This window comes from Lipophrys pholis (genome assembly GCF_963383615.2).
Source record: "Lipophrys pholis genome assembly, chromosome: 16".
NCBI lineage: Eukaryota > Metazoa > Chordata > Actinopteri > Blenniiformes > Blenniidae > Lipophrys > Lipophrys pholis.
In genome coordinates, this window is record NC_137634.1 from 9,259,713 (window position 1) to 9,279,596 (window position 19,884).

The 19,884-nt window shown below is 44.5% G+C and overlaps 1 protein-coding gene across 1 annotated transcript in view; it reads left to right on the forward strand.

Moving 5' to 3' along the window:
* The window catches only part of LOC308121593 (cell adhesion molecule DSCAML1-like), a gene marked incomplete at its 5' end in the record, with an annotated part of 53,291 nt that overhangs the window by 29,193 nt on the left and 4,214 nt on the right, over positions 1–19,884 (forward strand). Inside the window, 28 exons of the mRNA XM_080482906.1 lie at positions 1,260–1,406; positions 1,496–1,774; positions 2,954–3,229; positions 3,441–3,737; positions 4,306–4,578; positions 5,382–5,666; positions 5,799–5,918; positions 6,020–6,196; positions 6,758–6,957; positions 7,382–7,478; positions 7,606–7,734; positions 7,818–7,985; positions 8,111–8,181; positions 8,496–8,736; positions 9,654–9,800; positions 10,362–10,517; positions 12,251–12,390; positions 14,641–14,794; positions 15,331–15,448; positions 16,187–16,350; positions 16,440–16,538; positions 16,860–17,048; positions 17,460–17,747; positions 17,853–18,008; positions 18,146–18,176; positions 18,840–18,958; positions 19,046–19,198; positions 19,500–19,700. Coding sequence (XP_080339032.1) covers positions 1,260–1,406; positions 1,496–1,774; positions 2,954–3,229; positions 3,441–3,737; positions 4,306–4,578; positions 5,382–5,666; positions 5,799–5,918; positions 6,020–6,196; positions 6,758–6,957; positions 7,382–7,478; positions 7,606–7,734; positions 7,818–7,985; positions 8,111–8,181; positions 8,496–8,736; positions 9,654–9,800; positions 10,362–10,517; positions 12,251–12,390; positions 14,641–14,794; positions 15,331–15,448; positions 16,187–16,350; positions 16,440–16,538; positions 16,860–17,048; positions 17,460–17,747; positions 17,853–18,008; positions 18,146–18,176; positions 18,840–18,958; positions 19,046–19,198; positions 19,500–19,700 — 4,875 coding nt within the window. The remainder of the gene's footprint in view (positions 1–1,259; positions 1,407–1,495; positions 1,775–2,953; positions 3,230–3,440; positions 3,738–4,305; positions 4,579–5,381; positions 5,667–5,798; positions 5,919–6,019; positions 6,197–6,757; positions 6,958–7,381; positions 7,479–7,605; positions 7,735–7,817; positions 7,986–8,110; positions 8,182–8,495; positions 8,737–9,653; positions 9,801–10,361; positions 10,518–12,250; positions 12,391–14,640; positions 14,795–15,330; positions 15,449–16,186; positions 16,351–16,439; positions 16,539–16,859; positions 17,049–17,459; positions 17,748–17,852; positions 18,009–18,145; positions 18,177–18,839; positions 18,959–19,045; positions 19,199–19,499; positions 19,701–19,884) is intronic.

The window sequence follows — 19,884 nt, forward strand, 5'->3', positions numbered from 1 at the left end:
CCTCATTCACCTCAGAGAAGTGGCTGATGAGAAGAAGATAAATACCACAGAGGTTCATAAAACAAATACAAAATTCCAAGAAATGCAGTGCATCCAAACATATGCCAGTGGCTTTAGTAGTAGAGGAGCCCGCTGCATAGTGCATCGGGCCGCAAGGTGCTGGAGCCAATCCCGTCTGACGGTAGGAAAAAGGCAGGGCACACCCGGGACCTGAAGGCAGTCCGTCACAGTGCAGAGCACAGTCACAGTCAGAGTCGTCAGTTAAACTTGTTTGCCTCTCTTTGGACTGTGGAAGGAGACACGAGTAACAGAAAAGGCATAGAACATGCACAGGGAGAACATGCAAACTTCATAGTGAAAAGCCCCCAAGCATGGAGTTTTGCTGTGAGGCAAGAGTGCATGGAGTTCTTCACATTTGCCACTTACTTGTGTTTGTGTTGTTTTCTGAACATAGCTGAGATTTCAGGTGAAGTCGCCTCTGTGGCCTAAAACCACGTGTGTTAGCATGAATGAGGGAAGTCTGTACACAGCTTGTGCACACTCAAACCATGTTGTTAACTATTAAGATAGGAGACACTGATTTTGTAAGAAGTTTTTTTTTGGAAGGAAAATGCTGGTGTTAGGAATAAGATGTTTATGAAGCTACACTAAGCATGTGTGGGACTCTGTGTGCACATGTACAGTTATGTAAGAATGTCCCACTGATGGCTCCTCAGAGCAGTGGGGTGCAGCACAACTTTTGTTTATTACTTAACCACAAACCTTCTTGTTGCACAAATCAAAAGCTGTGAGAGAGAGAGATGAAGCAGCTCCTGTCCCACAGAGACAAATTTGATCTTTTGGCCTTTCATTTTGTTGATACTCTTGAGCAGTAGAACGTTTAGATAGTTTGCTGATGGAAAGCGTGGCACGTAAGAGTTATGTATTGTGTGTAAAGGGAGACTGTAAATCTGTTGACGCGCGGTGCAAGTGACCGCTGTTTGTCCTCCAGGTCTTGAAAGAGTGCCAGGTTTTGGGAAACAGCGTTATTAGGCAGGTAGTGCCAACTGTTCAGACAGCTGTTTGTTCTTAGAACAATACGGTTTCACAATAAGCACTATAGCTCCACATTAGTGTGATCATTTTAAGAAAACGTGATGGTGACACAGCAGAGGTGGGAAGTTGTTGTTTTATTCTGCAGTTTATCAAGTGGCTTGCTGAATGTGCCTGACTGTCATCCGTTCCTATTTGCTGATCTCTGCTGACTGTGTCTCCCTCAGGTAACAGGTTCTCGCTCACCTCCTTTGGGGCTCTTTACATCTCTGATGTTCAGAAGGAGGACGCCCTCTCCACATACCGGTGCATCACCAAGCATAAGTACAGTGGAGAGACGCGGCAAAGCAATGGAGCAAGGCTCTCTGTTATGGGTGAGAAGCTCAGCGTTGACGTTTTGCGGCTCTTGGTTGGATTTTTTTTTTTTTCTGGACAAAAATTCAACTCTGTTTCTGTCTTTCAGACCCCAATGAGTCCTCACCAACCATTCTGGACAGTTTCCAAGCAGGGGAGGTCTACGCAGGCCAGAGTATCGAGCTCCCCTGCACAGCAGGAGGTTATCCCAGTCCCACTGTCCGCTGGCTAAAAGATGGTCGCCCGCTGCCCTCAGACGCCCGCTGGACACGGCGTTTGACGGGGCTGACCATCAGTGACCTGCGGCAGGAGGACAGTGGCAGCTATGCCTGCGAGGTCACCAACAGTTTTGGCTCAAAGGAGGTGTCTGGCCAACTTCACGTTATAGGTGTGTGAGTGCGACTACACACTCACACACACACACACACACACACACACACACACACACACACACACACACACACACACACACACAGACATTGGCAAACAACCCGACAGACTCCCACGCTGTCTTTTCCATGAATCATCCTGGCAGACGGACGCATTTATAAACTCTGTTCTTCTTGGTTCGAGGCGCACATGGAAGTCGCACCTCGTGTGAGTCTGTATCAAACATGTGTGTGAGCTGTACGATGCCCCATCATATCAGACCTCAAAAAGAGAGACAGGGCGGTAATTTGCCGAGGCTGATTCCGTAACATAGCTGCCAGCAGCGTTCACTATCAGAGAGAAGGAGGGTGAGCAAGACAGTGATAAAGACGAGGGGTCACGCCAGGGACCATCAGACATCCAGACACTGCCGGAATGACATTATCTGCAATGTAATAACAAGATAATAAGAAAGGCTGAGATAAATGGGCGTTGTGTAAAGTATACAAAGAAACAAAGGGAGGGAGGCGAGACAGAGGGAGAGAATAGAGAGGCGGTAGGCTTTGCCAGTGGGCACATCATGGCAGCACACTCTGTGACTCTGACAGGGTGAGGGGGGGTTGGGAGGCACAACGATGCCCCCCAGCATACACCACCAGCTGCCTTATTGCTCACTGACATTTGCACACACACACACACACACACGTACACACTGACACACTCACACACACAAGTGGACAGAGATGTGAAGAGATATCTCCAGCTGCTTTTTTAATGAGTGCGTCAAGCTGATTGAGTCACCACGGCTGCTGGTACTCTCTCTTTCACCTTGTCTCCATGAATGTAAACGCCTACTATATACATGAATCCATGTGTCATGGTTTTTTACTATAGGTGGACACATTTATGTTTGTTTGAAATGTAAAAAAATTAATTATATAATACCTTCATACTCAAAAAACTGGAATTTTATTGATTTCAATTATAAATTAATCATGAATTTTCTAGTTAATAATTAAGCTTCTTGTGAAAAGAAACTACATTGACATAATCTTTTTTCAAATCTGGCAAATGTGATATGAAAACCCCCCCCATAATTCATATTTGTGCTCATACAACATTTTTATAGCAAACGCTCTGCATATGAAGTCAAGCAATCACTGAAATGTGCCTTTCTGGTCTCATGCGTCCTTCTCAGATCCACTCAGAGTGACGTTGTCTCCTAAGAACCTGAAAACAGGCATCAGCAGTACACTGTTCTTCACCTGCACTGTGGAGGGCTCACCAGAGTACATCATCACCTGGTATCGGAACACGGAGCCCATCGTCCCTGACCAGCACATCTCCATCCAGGGTCAACACAACGACACTCTGCAGATCACTGCAGCACAGAAGTTTCACTCTGGAGCATACCAGTGCTTTGCTTCCCGAAAGGGTCACACCGCTCAGGACTTTTCCATTATTCTGCTTGAGGGTAAGTTTTCAAAATGCTCTGAGAAGTAAACTACAATTCGTAGTCCTTATGTTTTAAGCTTCAAGCACTGCAAGATTTGTTTTCTGTAGATCAAATAGATATTCTGAGTTTGCTTTACAAATGCAGCAGAAATTATGATTTATTTAGTTTCAATCAGAATGTCTGTTGGTTTCCTTCTCCATGTTGATCCTTTCTCTCTGTTTCCCCTCAGATGGTACTCCTCGTATCGTGTCTTCCTTCAGTGAGCGGGTGGTGAACCCCGGCGAGCCTTTCTCCCTCATGTGTGCCGCCAAAGGAGCCCCGCCGCCCTCTATCACCTGGACGCTGGACGACGAGCCTGTGGTGCGCGACTCCACCTACAAGACCAGCCAGTACACCCTGTCGGATGGCCTGACCGTGTCCCACGTCAACGTCAGCAGCCCGCTCATTCGAGATGGAGGAGTGTATCGTTGCGTCGCACGCAACTCGGCCGGTAGCGCCGAGTACCAAGCGCGCATAAACGTAAGAGGTGCCTGTCTGCTTTTCAATATAAATGCACTCTACACCCAATTCTATACAAACATACAGAGGTCAGAGAGTAAATCTAGCTCAGTTTCTATTTCACTATCCATCTATCTATCTATCTATCTATCTATCTATCTATCTATCTATCTATCTATCTATCTATCTATCTATCTATCTATCTATCTATCTATCTATCTATCTATCTATCTATCTATCTATCTATCTATCTATCTATCTGTCTATCTATCTATCTATCTATCTATCTATCTATCTATCTTGAAGAATACAATAGATCACTTAGATATAAGATTAGGCTAAACTCAACAAACTTTCTTCAGAAATTAGAAAATGGGGCTTAACTAACCTCCCTCTTCACCTGTCAACTTGCCCCAATCACTCTATCCCTCGACCTTTATCTTTTCACCTCCTGTCTCCGTGGCTGCCACCTTGCTCTGCCATGACCTCCATCACCTCATCTGTCCCTTTCTCCGACCTCTGTGTCTGTCTCTCTCTCTCTCTCTCTCTCTCTGCCTCCTCTTTCCATCCCCTCCCTCTCTTCCCTGTGTCTCCAGGTCCACCTCGAATTAGACCCATGCGAGACATCACTGCAGTTGCGGGCAGGAACACCTACATAACATGCCGCGTGATTGGGTACCCATATTACTCCATCAAGTGGCTGAAGGACGGCATGCAGCTGCCTGATAATCATCGTCAAGTGGTTTTTGAGAATGGCACCCTGAGGCTTACGGACGTGCAGAAGGGCGCGGACGAGGGGACCTACTTGTGTAGCGTTTTGATCCAGCCCCAGGTGTCAATCAACCAGACTGTACATGTCACTGTCAAAGGTGAGCGTGCAGATATAAATAGATTGATTGGGCATTGTTGCTGCTTTAACTGATCCTACGATGACCTATACCTATATCTGAAGTGGGTAAGCTGCAAATAATGTGTAATACCTACTAATCAAGGGGATGTGACGGGGTTTCATAAGTATTCTAGCTTTACAGAGCATCTGATCCCAGCAGAACCCAAACAGAGAACATCATGTTGTCATCATGTGTTTCTTCATGTTAGTGAAGAAAATAAAAAAAGATTCTATGATACAAGAATACTGAGTCGCTGCCATTTGGACACACTTGTGTATAAAGTTTTAAAATGTGACTTTATAGCAATATTTTCAGATGCAGAGTGTGTTTTTAGGGCAGCTTTGTGTATGTGTCTGTATTTTGTTTGGTCTGTGAGCGGGGTAACGATGGTAGCGGGGCAGCTGCAGAGGTGTTTAAGGGTGTGTGCATGTGCCTGTGTGTGAGTGTGTCTCTGATTTAATTAGATGAATAATAATGAAGCCTAGATTAAATCCCCCAGATGTCTCAGCTGTAGTACCCCCACCTCAACCTCCGTTACCATGGCAACGGAATGACTTCCCCCTGCCAATTGGACCCTAACCAGAGCAGCTATTATGGGCTGCAGGAGATGGGGGCTCTGAAGGGGGGGGGGGGCTTTGCGAAGAGGGTCCCACTGGCCAATGACCTTCTCTCTCGCTCAGTATTGCTCCAGATGGCCACATTGCCACACTTAAACATCTATTGCTCCATTTATTCCACTGATTTTAAATTTTTTTTTTTGCACTCTTCGTCTTTACCCTCAGTGCCGCCGCTCATTCAGCCCTTCGATATCCCCTCTACCTCAGTCGGGAAGCTCATGTACATTGCCTGTGTGGTGTCATCTGGGGACATGCCCATACGCATCACCTGGCACAAAGATGGCCAACTCATCGTGCCAGGCTCCGCCTCTGGCGTTGCAATAGAGACCAAAGAGTTCATGAGCTCCCTGCAAATCTCCAAGGTGACACTGAAGCACAACGGAAACTACACTTGCATCGCAAGCAATGCTGCTGCCACTGTCAGCTGGGAAAGACAGCTGATTGTAACTGGTGAGGAAAGAATTGCTGGGACAAGCTCTCATAGGCAGAGCAAGCCACACTTTGTTACCATAACTACACGACTTTTTGGTTCTACTTATCAGTTGTCACATTTTGATTAATTGCATTTATTGTGTTCGTCAGTACCGCCTCGTTTTGTGGTGCAGCCCAACAACCAGGATTGTATATATGGTAAAGCTGGCGTTCTCAACTGCTCTGTGGAAGGTTATCCGCCTCCGAAAGTCATGTGGAAACATGCCAAAGGTAAAGTCAACCCATCATTTTCACAAAATTTCAGAAACATCACATGAGGTAGAAAAGAAGTGTTGACAGTGACACGCATTATCTTTTGTTATGTCCTTCAGGTGTTGGAAACCCTCAGCAGTACCATCCTGTCCCACTAACTGGCCGTATCCAGATCATGTCAAATGGCTCTCTGCTCATCCGACATGTTCTGGAGGACGACCGAGGCTACTACCTCTGTCAGGCCTCCAATGGAGTGGGCTCAGACATCAGTAAAAGCATGATCCTTACTGTCAAGAGTAAGTGTCAATCAGTTTCTCTTCCATGTGAGCCCACTTCCTTTCATAACCACATCTCCTGGATTGTACAGAGAACAGTTTTAGATTTTCAGACAGGCCCTTCAGCAGTTCTAAGATGCTCTTTTGCCCCAGGCTAGTGCGGCCTGCACTGAACATAGCAAAACCCTGTTTTTGTCCCACACATCCTTGAGAGTGTGTGTTATTGATTGACATGTTCAAGCGGCCAGTTGGTTGCTTCTGAATGTTGGGAAAGGAAAAAGGTTGATGAATTAGTGATGAAAACAAAACCACAGGAATTCTTTCAATCAATAATATTATGTCTGAAGAACAGAGAAGGAAGAGAAGCAAAAGTATGACAAGAATAGAAGAGGAGGCAGTGGGTTGGAGGTCCAGTGGGGCTTGAGGCGTGAAATGAAAATGGTAAATGAAGGGCAGAAATAGAGATGTCTATACATGTGTAAAAAAAATCATCACTTTTCAATACCATATTCCCATTTCCTTGTTTCATTATTCCATATAATTTAATTCCCGTCACTGACACATGTCTGTGATTTTGCTCAGTTCCTGCCATGATCACCAGCCACCCAAACACCACCATGGCGAGGAAAGGCCAAACCAAGGAGCTTAACTGCACGGCGCGGGGAGAACAGCCCATTATTATCCGCTGGGAGAGAGGGGACACTGTCATCGACGCCGAGAGAAATCCCCGTTACTCCATCACAATCAACAAGAAAGGAGATGAAGTCATCTCAACACTAAAGGTCAGCCACAGAAAACTATCAGACCCTGAAATCAGCCTCATGTCTCCATAACAAAACTGAGAGGGATCAATTGATACTGTAAAGAGCAGTCAATAGTCACTCAGTATCTGTTAACTAATCGAGATATGCATTTTTATTGTTCATAGAAGCTTAGAGGTGCTGATAGTCAGAGATTTGCCCCCGTTGGACAGAGCAGAACTGGAATCTTTGCCTTGTTGTCAGTCTCTGTAAGCTAAGATGACAGAAGTGAGACTTTTCTAAATAGATTGCAATGAAAAGAAGTTGAAATATTTAAAATTTAAGAACTCTGGTATTTATGGCACAGCATTGATTTACATGTTGGCGGTTTCATGACCTGTGCTGTGATCTATGTTCTGTATGTTTGCACATCGTAACCTTTCCTTGTTTGGGCTGATGCTCACAGCTGAACCCAGCCGAGCGAGGAGACTCCGTCTTCTTCTCCTGCCATGCCATCAACTCCTACGGAGAGGGTCGGGGCCTCATCCAGCTCACCGTGCAAGGTGAGGTTCACTCGATGCTCGAGCATCAAGACGTGATGCTTCACTCATTAAATAAAGAGCCTGATAGTTTGAGGTTATAGAATGACGTGTCTAATACTGATGATGGTGATGCTCTCTACTCATATAGAGCCACCAGATCCCCCCGAGCTTGAAGTGAGGGAGGTAAAAGACAGGAGCATGAATCTTCGCTGGATCCAAAGGTTTGATGGCAACAGCATCATCACCAGCTATGACATTGAATACAAAAACAAGTCAGGTGGGGTACTAAAACATGTGAACAGTTTTCATGTTACATTTCACAGAAAACGTATTAATGACCACAAAATCTGTGTTTGACAGACTCCTGGGATCATATGTACACCACAAGGAACATTTCACCAACCAACAATCAGGCAAACATAGTGGAATTACACCCTGCCTGCGTTTACAGCATCCGCATGTACTCCTACAACAAGATTGGACGCAGCCTTCCGAGCAAAGAGCTCACGATCAGTACCGAAGAAGCACGTAAGTGGCTGTCTCCCCTGCAACTATCACACTTCTCTGTTTTTATGTCTGCCTTTATCTTTTTGTGTGTGTGTATAGGGCACAGCTATGAATATTAACAGTCGCACTTTACTTGACATTAACAGCACCTGACGGGCCGCCGATGGAAGTAGTCCTGCAGCCGATGACATCGCAGAGCATTCGAGTTACATGGAGGGTAAAATCTATGCTTTATTTCTTTTTTATATTGTCCTTCTCTTTGACAATGCAATCTCAACACGCATCACCAAAAAAAAAAAACCGCTGTCTAGATAATGGTTAAATAGGATATCAAATTGCTAACCACAGCAATGCAGCAATGCTCTTGAAAACTACAGTAGATATAGTTGTAATGTTTGCAAGATCCACCTAAATGTTTGAGTTTTGCATGTGATTCCACACTTTTCTCAACATGATATCAAGTGTATCACTATACAACTGTACATTCTACAATAAAACTATTTTTTTTGGTAAATTATTTTTCTTTTAAAGGCCCCAAAGAAGGAGCTGCAGAACGGAGTGATCAGAGGCTATCAGATCGGATACAGAGAAAACGGTCCCGGCAGCAATGGCCAGTACAGCATCGTGGAGATGAAGGCTACTGGGGACAGTGAAGTTTACACATTGGACAACCTTAAGAAGTTTGCCCAGTACGGGGTGGTGGTCCAGGCTTTCAACAGAGCCGGGACAGGCCCATCTAGTACTGAGATCAACGCTACCACATTGGAAGACGGTAGGAGCCTGGAAACAGCGGGAAAAAAAGAAAGACTGAATTAGATGTCTGATAGAGAGTCGGAGGAAAGGAGGAAGAGAGGGATGTGGGAAATAATCTCCATACGTACATACAGTACATCCAGACAGACACATTTTTTAAATTGATACAGACAATTAGAACAACAGAATAGCAGTCACATAAATGAATGCAGATAATGTTCACAAAGACATGTAGACATGCACGGCCAAACAAAATGGTAGAAATGAATTTGAAGCACACCCCCCATTATTCTTTCTACTTTAATTAGCACCCTCATTAGGCTGGTAGAGAGCGAGAGATGAACAAGGAACACCATTACTCTCCAAATGTCTGCCCACTCCACCACCTATTTTTTCCTCTCCTCTCTGTCTTCCTCTTTTTTGTTTCCCTCCTCATCCCTGTCATAACTCTGTCTCTTCAGTGTGTTTTTATTTCCTATACGCTACCATGGACCCTTCCTGTCTAAGTGGAGAGTAATGAATGACACCCTGAGTGATGGTAATTGCCTGAGCAGGTAGTCTGAAGCTGCCCCTACAACTGCAATTAGCTTGAAGATGAACAGCGACTTCCTTCAGATTTTATCCTCCATATCTAGTCTCCCTTCGCCCTCTTTCACTGCATTTTAACTCTTTAGGTATAGTTGTTTCACAGTTTTCATATTAGGCCCACTCAAACCCACCGACTAATCTTCTCTCAAAAAGCAAGGAGCAATTCACATCAAATTTGGGGCTTCTGAGTGGTTTATTCAAACGGAGACTTCCTGTAGTTATTGGTGTTAAGTCATCATTTACTAATAGCTGCAATGCTGGATCAGTCAAGTCTTTTTTCCCTTTAACAATATCCATTGAAAAAGTTCTAGTATGCATACTAACTCCCCCCCTTTTGCTTTTTCCCAGTTCCCAGCGAGCCTCCGCAGAACGTGCGAGCGATCTCCGTGACGTCGGACGAGGCGGTGATCACCTGGGCAGAGCCTCCACGGCTGACGCTGCACGGTGTGCTGAAAGGCTACCGGGTTGTGTTCTGGTCCCTCTTCCCTGACGGAGGTGGGTGCTGTGGGGGCCAGGCCCAGTGGCCAATGCAGAGTAATTATCACCTATCTCATTCTAAAATCCACCGACCCACTCACCTACCTTTCTCTGTCAGTGTTGTGAGTCACGATGTGGTAACGTGTGCCCACACCTATCTCATAAAGCACTTCCCGAACCTCTTTGAATATATATCTATGTTTGTCCTCGTTTCCCTGTGCAGTTCTAAAAATAAATCAATAAATCAATAGTGATTGTCAGTGCAGTGTCTGTGTCTTGTTCTGTTGTCTATGTACCCCGACTCCTAAAAATACATTTTGCGTACAGTTAATGAAAATTGGCTGAGTATGTTTTCAAAAAATATCTAAGCAATAGACATAACAGTACACGGTGTTCATATTCATACAAGAACAATAATTTTCAGTCCTATTTAGTTAAGAGTAAATTTAGGAAAAAAATGTTTACCCAGTTTAATTGCATGCACATATGTATTTTGTAGGAGAGAGTCGTTCTGTGTTGCCTGTCCAGACAACCACCAGTTTTCTATTGAACAATATTTTCTTCCTTGTGCTCCCTCAGAATGGGGAGAGATGCAGAATATCACAACCACCCGTGAACAGGTGGAGCTGCGAGGGCTCGAGAAGTTCACCAATTACAGTGTCCAGGTGCTGGCCTACACACAAGCGGGAGACGGTGTCCGCAGCAATGTCCTCTACATCCAAACCCGGGAGGACCGTGAGTATACAGTTTTACAAATGTGTATTTATACAGGCTATACTCATGCATATTACAGTGTCTATATACGGTGTCAGAGCTGTGGGTGAAAGGGAGTGAAAGGAGGAGGAAGGTGGTTGGAAAATAGGGGGTGCTGTGTTGTATCTCAGAGCCACGACAAAAGCTCATTTATGCTGGGAAGCTCCATTAGCAGTGCTAATGAGAATTAAGAGGCTTTGGGCCCACAGCTCGCGGCTGAAGCGGGAGAAGGAGAAGGAGAAAGGGGGGGGGACTCTCCCGGAGCATATAGCATCCAGGAGTCAGCCATCAGCCCAGGCCGCCAGCATCTTTTCCACCAGCCCTTTAGCCATAGGCAAAGGGATTAACTCCACTTGGATTAGAGAGAATTAATTTTGTGCTTACACCAATGGAGGCGGGATTACAGCTAGATCCATGTCTCTTCATAGAAGAAGAGGTGGGGCCCGAGGGTTGAAGATGGAGAGATAGAAAGGTGATCACACAGTCTGGCCCTGGCTGATGAGAAATGATGAATACAATTATTTCAATCAGACATGATTTAGACACATTCTTCCCCTAAATGCTAGATTTGTATTTGAATGCATTATTAGTTTACTGTGACATATTCGCTTTTGATTTGGCACAGAAGTGCATAATGTGTTTATGTAGAAGAGGCAATTCACACACCATTTTTCCCCATCACCACTTGGGTTGTTACGGCTTTGCAGCAGACTGTCTGTCTGTCTGTCTGTCTGTCTGTCTGTCTGTCTGTCTGTCTGTCTGGCGTCTCAGGCAGATTTTGGGCACCAGATGGGACTTAACACCCCCCTTCTCACTGCCACTCCTACTTTGACATGCAGGTCCAGTTATGATAATGATGTGTGCCTCCTTAGCACCTCCCCAATGCTACCACCACCACCACCACCACCACCACCATCATCATCAGTCCCATAAGATCTGTGCCATTTCCCTCACCTTTCTTTCACCCCCTCCACCTCCCTTTCCTGAAGCTCCATCACCGCATTCACCCTTGTTTCCATCCCTGCTCATGTCATGCATGGGGTGAAGCAGTCTGAGGGTAAAGTCTGGCTGAATGACTGGATCAGGGGGCCTCACAGAGTAGAAAAGGAAGAACAGGGGGATGGATTTACTGGGCTGGGTCTTGCATCGTACTAACCTCCCTCTGTAGACCCCTGATGAGGCCCACTGTCAGGCACGAGTTGTATTTATGGTAGGGGATGAATAGACTTGATGGTGTGAAGCGTACACTGTAAGACCAATGTGACTAAAGGATTATTCTCACATTTCATTGAATTCAATGTCCTAATGTGTTTTTGTAAACTGCGTCTTAAAAAAAAAAAGAAAAAAAAAACAACCTTGTAAACACAGTATTAAGAGGTGTCCAGTGCGGAGCTGAAGTGGCGAGCAGAGGATCAGACACTAACGTCTAATCTGTTTGTGGGTTTGAGAGCTAAGAGAATGCTGGGTGTCACAGAGTCAGAACTGCTGACCAATGTCTGAATGAACATATGTCACGGCCGTCCACCCAAAGGGAGTTCTTCCAAGTCCTCCTAGAGCGGCTTAGTGCAGGATAAGACTACCAATCTGCAAACAAGCCTGCTCACTTTAATAGGACTCCAACACCCAGCGTGTGCATGCACAAAAAACACACGCGCACACACAGATGCACGCACGTACCAACCATCCTGATGTTGGTGTGTGTTTTTTTTTTCTAGTTCCCGGTCCACCAGCTGGTATCAAGGCAGTGCCCTCCTCTCCAAGCAGTGTGGTCGTGTCCTGGTTGCCTCCCCATAAACCTAACGGTGTTATCCGCAAGTACACCATCTACTGCTCCAGCCCAGGATCTGGACAGCCTGTAAGTCAATCCTTTTGCTGTGGTTGCGACTCTTGATGGGGCCAATAGAACATTTTAAAGTTGACTTAGGAGCAGGTAACTCGATAAAAATCTTTGACAGGAATAGGAAACAATTAATTTACAACCATTATCATTCATTTAAACTGTGTGTGTGTGTGTGTGTGTGTGTGTGTGTGTGTGTGTGTGTGTGTGTGTGTGTGTGTGTGTGTGTGTGTGTGTGTGTGTGTGTGTGTGTGTGTGTGTGTGTGTCTTTGCGCATGTCTCTCTTTCACTGTGTTTGCACCATCGCTTTATTTCCTGCCCTCCCAGATGAACAGATGAGGTTGTCTTGGCAACCTGATGAGACGTAGATATGTAAATGAGGCAGAGAACAAGCTCACACATGCACACTGCCGCATCAGACACACACACACACACACAGACACACACAGACACACACACACACACACACACACGGAGACACATCACATTTCAACATTTTCTATTTATACACATACGTGCAGCATTTCAGTTGTGGTTAGATCATGTGCACACAAACACCAGCACACGGTGAAGTCTGATATCGGGCTCGAATCTCACTTTCTTATTATTCACAAATACTCCTCCTTCTCTGTGCATGAGTGCCATGTAAATGAGCACGGGCAGGGAGGAGAAACAGAGGGAGGGGGGAGAAAAGGAGGTTGAGAGAGGAAAAGAGACACACCATTAGAGGTAGGGAGAGACCGATGGGAAACGAGGGAAAAAGAGAGGGATGGGGAGGGAGCGAGAGAGGGGGAGAGAAGAGAGAGGGAGAGAGACAGGCAGGGTGGACGGGAGGAGCAGGAGGAGGGTATCAGTCACATTGAGATGAGAGTGCTTTTGTCCGTCTTTTCATTATCTCTCTGTATCACTCCCTGGATCACCACAACACAACCGCGATGCTGGAGGAATGTTCGATCCCCCCCAACCCCCCCACCTCCCCCAAACACACACACACACACTCACACACCCCTCCTCCCCCCCTCCGTCCCTCCATCCTCTCCTCTTCACTGAGCGAGACAGAGAAGGATAGAGCGAGTGAGGGAAAAGCAGGAAAAGCAAATGGTGAAGGAATTGAAGATGAACACTGAGAGATGAACAGATTAAAGAGATAGAACTGAGGATCATCTTGAGGGACAACAGTGTTTCTGTGTGCCTGCAGGTGCTTGTGTTCACACCCAAAGAAGGGTTTTATATTCACCTGACTATATGTGTTTTCATCCATAATACATCCACAGGAACTAAAATAATATTTTAATTATTATCATTTAATTAGTTCTAGTTTGTAGCATAGCAACTATTGAAATGGTCTCTTCTGTCTCATTACCCGATATGAACAATAGCACATTCATTGATTAAAAGACAGTATTAAATTACAACTTTTTAAAACTTGCTTTTAATTTCCAAATTTAATGGAATTAATGAAACAATTCCACTTCTTTGACACAACATTAACAGAAACATTATTTCACTTTAAATATAGAATTAACTATTTTCAAAGCTGTAATATTAAATTATGACTCATACCTGTTCTAGAAATAAAGTCCCGAGTGACGATAGTATATATATATACAAACCAATCGGTACGAACTCTAAAGCTCAATCCACAAAGATGTTGTTAACAGCTAAAAAAAAAAGACGAACCACCCAAATGTGTAAAATACACAGTATCATGATTTATCAGGGATGAACATCGCTGTCATTGTCCCATTCACAAATGTTTCCATGTCAATGTTGATTAACTGGTGAGATGCACATGCACTGCGCTCGAGATGTGCATCACTTCTGCTGTTCCTATTGCAGAAGTGTGCTGATTATGTTGATCTTGTTGAAATTGGATTACATTGATTACATTTGTTATGGGAATTTACTGCATGTGTGGATTAGGGGGGAAAAAAACAACAATATTGTTCCCAGACACTGACATGGTCTCTGGTCAATGGCCGAGGTAAGAAGGCTGCCGTTTGTTTCATAGAGATTTTTAAATGTCTAGTAAGAAGCGTACTGGTGTACCTGAACTAATGAATGATTTTCAAGCTCCATTCGGGTGATACAGTTTCAGAATGGAGGAATTGTACATTTTGTGTGAAACGCCTTTAAGAACAGAGTAAATATTACTGTCGTTTATTTTTCTTAGACACACCAGTTTGCTCTCTGTGCTTCACAGCTTCTAAAATGTATTTTTTACTTGCATCAGTTCTCTAACATGACTGATTGTTTGCCTTTTGTCAGGCACCCAGCGAGTACGAAGCCAACCCCGAGATGCTTTTCTACCGCATCACGCACCTTAGCCGGGGGAAACAGTACCAGATCTGGTCCGCGGCTGTGACCACTGCTGGCCGAGGCAACATCAGCTCAAAGGTCACAGTGGAGCCTGCTGGTAAAGGTGGGTACTCGAAGAGGAGAAGGGTAAAGAGATTTGTGTAAAGGTTACGAGGGAGATCGGTCTAAGGATGACCATGAGACGGCAACATGATCTCTTCTGCACGAACCCCTTTCGTGGCTCGCTCACCCGCTCTATTCTGTCTGCGCTCTCTGCTATTGATTGACAGCCGTAGTATTGATTGAGTCGTGGTTGTGTTGCGAGAAACGCTGTTGTTAATTATGTGGTGATGAACAGGGCCTATCCAGTAAAATGACCCTTGGGGAGAGAACGAGAGAGTGAGAATCAATAGAGGGGAGGATCTATGGAAAAAAGATAGACTGAAATTTAGGTACGAGGAGGGGCTAGTAAAGCAGCTTTCTGACACTTTCAGCTGTGAGTAAAGGTTTTTCCCCTCAGGCGGGCGGCTGGTTCACCTGCTCGCCGGCCAGGGTAGAAGTTTTAGTTTTTCTTTGGAATGCTGGTGCATCTGACGATGTTATATCTGAATTGTGAGAGCAGCATTAATTGCAGCTTTTTCTTTTTTCTTTTCTCTGCAGTCCCTGCAAAGATCCTCTCCTTTGGCGGCACTGTGACCACACCCTGGATGAAGGAAGTGCGTTTGCCCTGCAGCTCAGTGGGAGAGCCCGCCCCCACCATTAAATGGACCAAAGACAGGTCAGGCTCGTCAAAATATTATTTCTATGTCAAAATGATGACCCACACGCGCACATATAATGACTGATGCGAGGAATTAACACAGACATGATAGTTTGTGCAAAAGTAACTACACTTCAAAATACAGTTCATTCTGATTGAATTTGTGCTTCATAGAAAGAGTGGCCTTGTCAGATTCCACATGCTGCTGATACTTTTGCTTTATTAGCTTAATTAAACATTAACATTACCACACACACACACACACACACACACACACACACACACACACACACACACACACACACACACACACACACACACACACACACACACACACACACACACTCCATGATTTAAAACGTATCGGTGACAGGTGAAGCATCTTTCATTCAAATCTCTCAAATTTTGTGGGATTTAAAAGCGTTTTCTTCATTTTTGTGTCTTCAAAAGAATGTTCCTAATTCCTTTAGCTTTGTCAAAAGAACTGAGGTCCAACGTTTGTCTATCAATTAGATGTGTTTAGGACTGGCCGTCTTAGTGAGGTAACTCCAAGACGAGAGCATTTGATGAAAAAACATTTTCTATCAACCAGCAAATTTGATTCCATGATGATCAGGTTGCTTTTATCACTGATGGTTTTAAAGTGTGTGTGCGTGTCCACACTCAGTAAGAGATTGTACCACTGGGATCAGCATATATGATGGTGTCAAGAACAAAATAAGACCAATGCTCAACTATCCACCTCCTCCTCTCCAGTGAGGACTCTGCCATTCCTGTGACAGCTGACAATCAGCGCCAGATCCTTTCCAACGGCACTCTGGTGCTGCGTTCAGTCAAAGCGGAGGATTCTGGGTACTACACCTGTACGGCCACAAACACCCTCGGATTCGACACCATCATAGTCAATCTTGTGGTTCAAGGTGAGTAGAAAGTGCTTGGTTGTTTCAGTGGAACTTATCAGTGGAGAGTGTGTCACTGAGTCAATATGTTTGTTTGTGTTTCATCTAAGTACCTCCTGACCAGCCCCGTCTGACTGTTTCCACTACGTCCACCTCCTCCATCACCCTGGCTTGGATCCCTGGGGACAATGGAGGAAGCTCCATCAGAGGTTTGAACTAGAGCAACCTTCCTATGAACAGGGACATTTCAGCACACTGTTGAGTTTGTATCAAAACCCAAAAAGTTTACCTTTGTATGTAGTTAAAACATTTAGTTTTTCTTGCGTTTACACCTGTTGCTCTTTCCTGCATTATTTTCATGCAGATGCATGACAGGCTTACATTTGGGGTAAAATAAAAAAAGAAAGTTGAACCAACCCTAACTGCAGTTAATTGTAGCTGAATGTTGCCCCCTGGCGTCCAGTATATGGACCTGCAGTGGTTGTTTTTCCTCCAGTAATTGTGTTTGACATAAAGCCGTATTGTTGCAGGATTCGTGCTGCAGTATTCTGTGGACAACACAGAGGAGTGGAGGGACGTGTTCATCAGCTCAAGTGAGCGGTCCTTCAGGTTGGACAACCTTCGCTGTGGTACCTGGTACAAGGTCAAGTTGGCCGCCAAGAACAGCGTGGGCTCAGGACGCATCAGTGAGATCATTGAGGCCAAGACACATGGAAGAGGTGAGGAGTGGAGGCATGGGTGCTATTTCTTCTTATAACCATATGTATTCGGCCCATTTGCCTTTGCAGACAGTGCGAATTTGGGAACGGATTGAATGTTTTTTGTGTAGTGAAACTTCTTATACAGTAAATACAACATAAAGATTAAAAAACAATTAAAAGCTTGATAAAACAGCAAAATAAAATATGTGCGATACTTAAATTTTTCTAATGTTATAAATGTGACATTATAATCACATAGAACACATATATTATATAAAACATAAACCTCATTTACAGAGGAAATACTGAGTTTTGGGGGCCCAATGGGGGTAAAATGCACAATAAAACTAAAGTCTGTTGAACATTGAAACCCCTGTGTCTGATGATACACATAGTGACCGGTTGTTTTGCCTTCTCCCTCGTCTCCAGAGCCCGTGTTCAACAAGGAGCAGCCGCTGCTCACCCATATCAACTCCACTCATGCAGGACTCAACCTGCAGGGCTGGACCAGCGGGGGCTGCCCCATCACAGACCTGATGCTGGACTTCAGGCCAAAAGGTACCTGGGCTTGGCAGAGCCTCAAGGCCAACTCCACCACCCAGCTGTTCCTCAGTGAGCTCCGTGAGGCCACGTGGTACGAACTCAAAATGAAGGCCTGCAACAGCGCCGGCTGCGGAAACCAGAGCTCCCAGTTTGCTACTACCGACTATGACGGCAGTAAGTGAACTCTACTTTCTTTTTTTTTTTTTTACTTTCCTCTGGCGGCTTCACCTTTATGACAGAAACTTATAGAACTATTATTATTTATCAAACTTCCATTAGGTACAATCCCTCCAATTAAATCAGCCCGTGGCGAGGGGGATGATGTGAAAAAGCTGTTCTCCATCGGCTCTCCCGTCATCCTGGTCACTCTGGGTGTCGCTCTGCTCTTCATCATCCGCAAGAAGCGCAAGGAGAAGAGGCTCAAACGGCTCAGAGGTGAGCCAAAGACACGGAAAGTTCAGAGAGGAATCAGCGATGTTGTGTTTAATGGATTACAATGACACAGAGTGACAAGTTGAAATGATTATCTTCACAGCCGACTGTAATCTAATTGAGTTACTGTCTTCTTCTAGATGCAAAGAGCCTTGCTGAGATGCTTATCAGGTAAGAGGCCACTGGGGTTAGTTTTAATGATCTCTGCGAGGTCAAATTGATATTTCACGTATTTTAACATAATGAACAGTTGGACTGAATTAATAGGGAATTATAAAGACTCACATTATTGTAAATACATAATATTCAGCACAACTGATACTACTTCACTACTTTTTAAATCATAAGGCTCTAAGATGTCCGCTCACACACTAACTACATTAGTTGATCATTTTGATCTGCTTTTGCGTCACCAACAAGTTTATTCCTATGACAGAAGAAAATCAGTTTCATACCAATATTTACTACAGAAGAAAATCTTATAGTATAAATTTTTGCTAAGTTATGTTTTTTCTGAGAAATGACAATTAAAGGGCTACATTTTAAACAGGTAAATGAAATAAAATACTTTCAAATAATGTAAATCAAGGCAGGTAAAAAGTCATTTTTAGCTTGTGAAGTTTCTGAGAAATGACAGTTCGACTATTAATATAGCAGAACATAAGCAATGCTCATGAGCTGAAGCATATTTTCGGTTTCACAGAATAATCATATTTATTATTTCTGTTCCGTGTGTGTGTGTGTGTGTGTGTGTGTGTGTGTGTGTGTGTGTGTGTGTGTGTGTGTGTGTGTGTGTGTGTGTGTGTGTGTGTGTGTGTGTGTTTGTGTGTGTAGTAAGAACAATCGCAGCATTGACACTCCTGTGAAAGGGCCTCCTCAAGGACCGCGGCTCCATATTGACATCCCTCGTGTTCAGCTGCTCATTGAGGACAAGGAAGGCATCAAACAAATAGGCACGTGGCCACATAAAATGAGTTTATCTGACTGTTTGTGGCATTTGAATCTAACCACTGCGTTGCTTCATACCTTGCGGGTGACAGGAGAGGACAAAGCTGCAGTGCCGGTTACAGACACTGAGTTCAGCCAGTCGGTGAATCCACAGAACTTCTGCACAGGCGTCTCGCTGCATCACCAAGCTCTCATCCAAAATTCAGGACCTCTGATTGACATGTCAGACATTCGACCTGGCACAAGTGAGTTTTCTCTTTACATCGGCGTTCATCAATCCTCTATACAAACTTCTAAGTTCATCCTTTCCCACAGTTCTCTCAAATTCTAGAAATCCTGTTTAAGTTATACCCTATCTCAGTGATTACCACTTTAATTCATTCATCATTTTTAGTTTTCAAGTACAAGAAAATGCAAAGGTTTACTAAATAAAGGCATTTGCCTGATTCAAGGTAACTCTGGAGCAACATGTCTGTGGACTGTGGGAGGGAAATAATTACAAAAAATAAAAATACGACCCAATATTTAAACTCCGATCTTTCTCAGACCCCGTGTCCAGGAAGAGCATAAAGTCAGCTCACAGTTCCAGGAACAGGTACTCCAGCCAGTGGACGCTGAGCCGGCCGAGTCAGAGCCAGTCGACTGCTTCAGCGCGAACTCTCACTTCAGACTGGAGGACGATGGGCTCTCACGGCATCACGGCCACAGAGAGTGACAGCTACAGCGCCAGCCTCTCACAAGACACAGGTGGGTTAATACCAGCCAGTTGCATTAGACACAGTGACCACATATTGCTCTTACAAAGCAAAACCGCTTTTTGGAACTAATAAAGCCTGTTCTCAGATTTTAGTTTTCATATTGAAAGAAAGGTCTTTACAATCTGAAACAACAGCTGCTCACGCAAAATGTTTACACAACTTCGTTTTTCTGT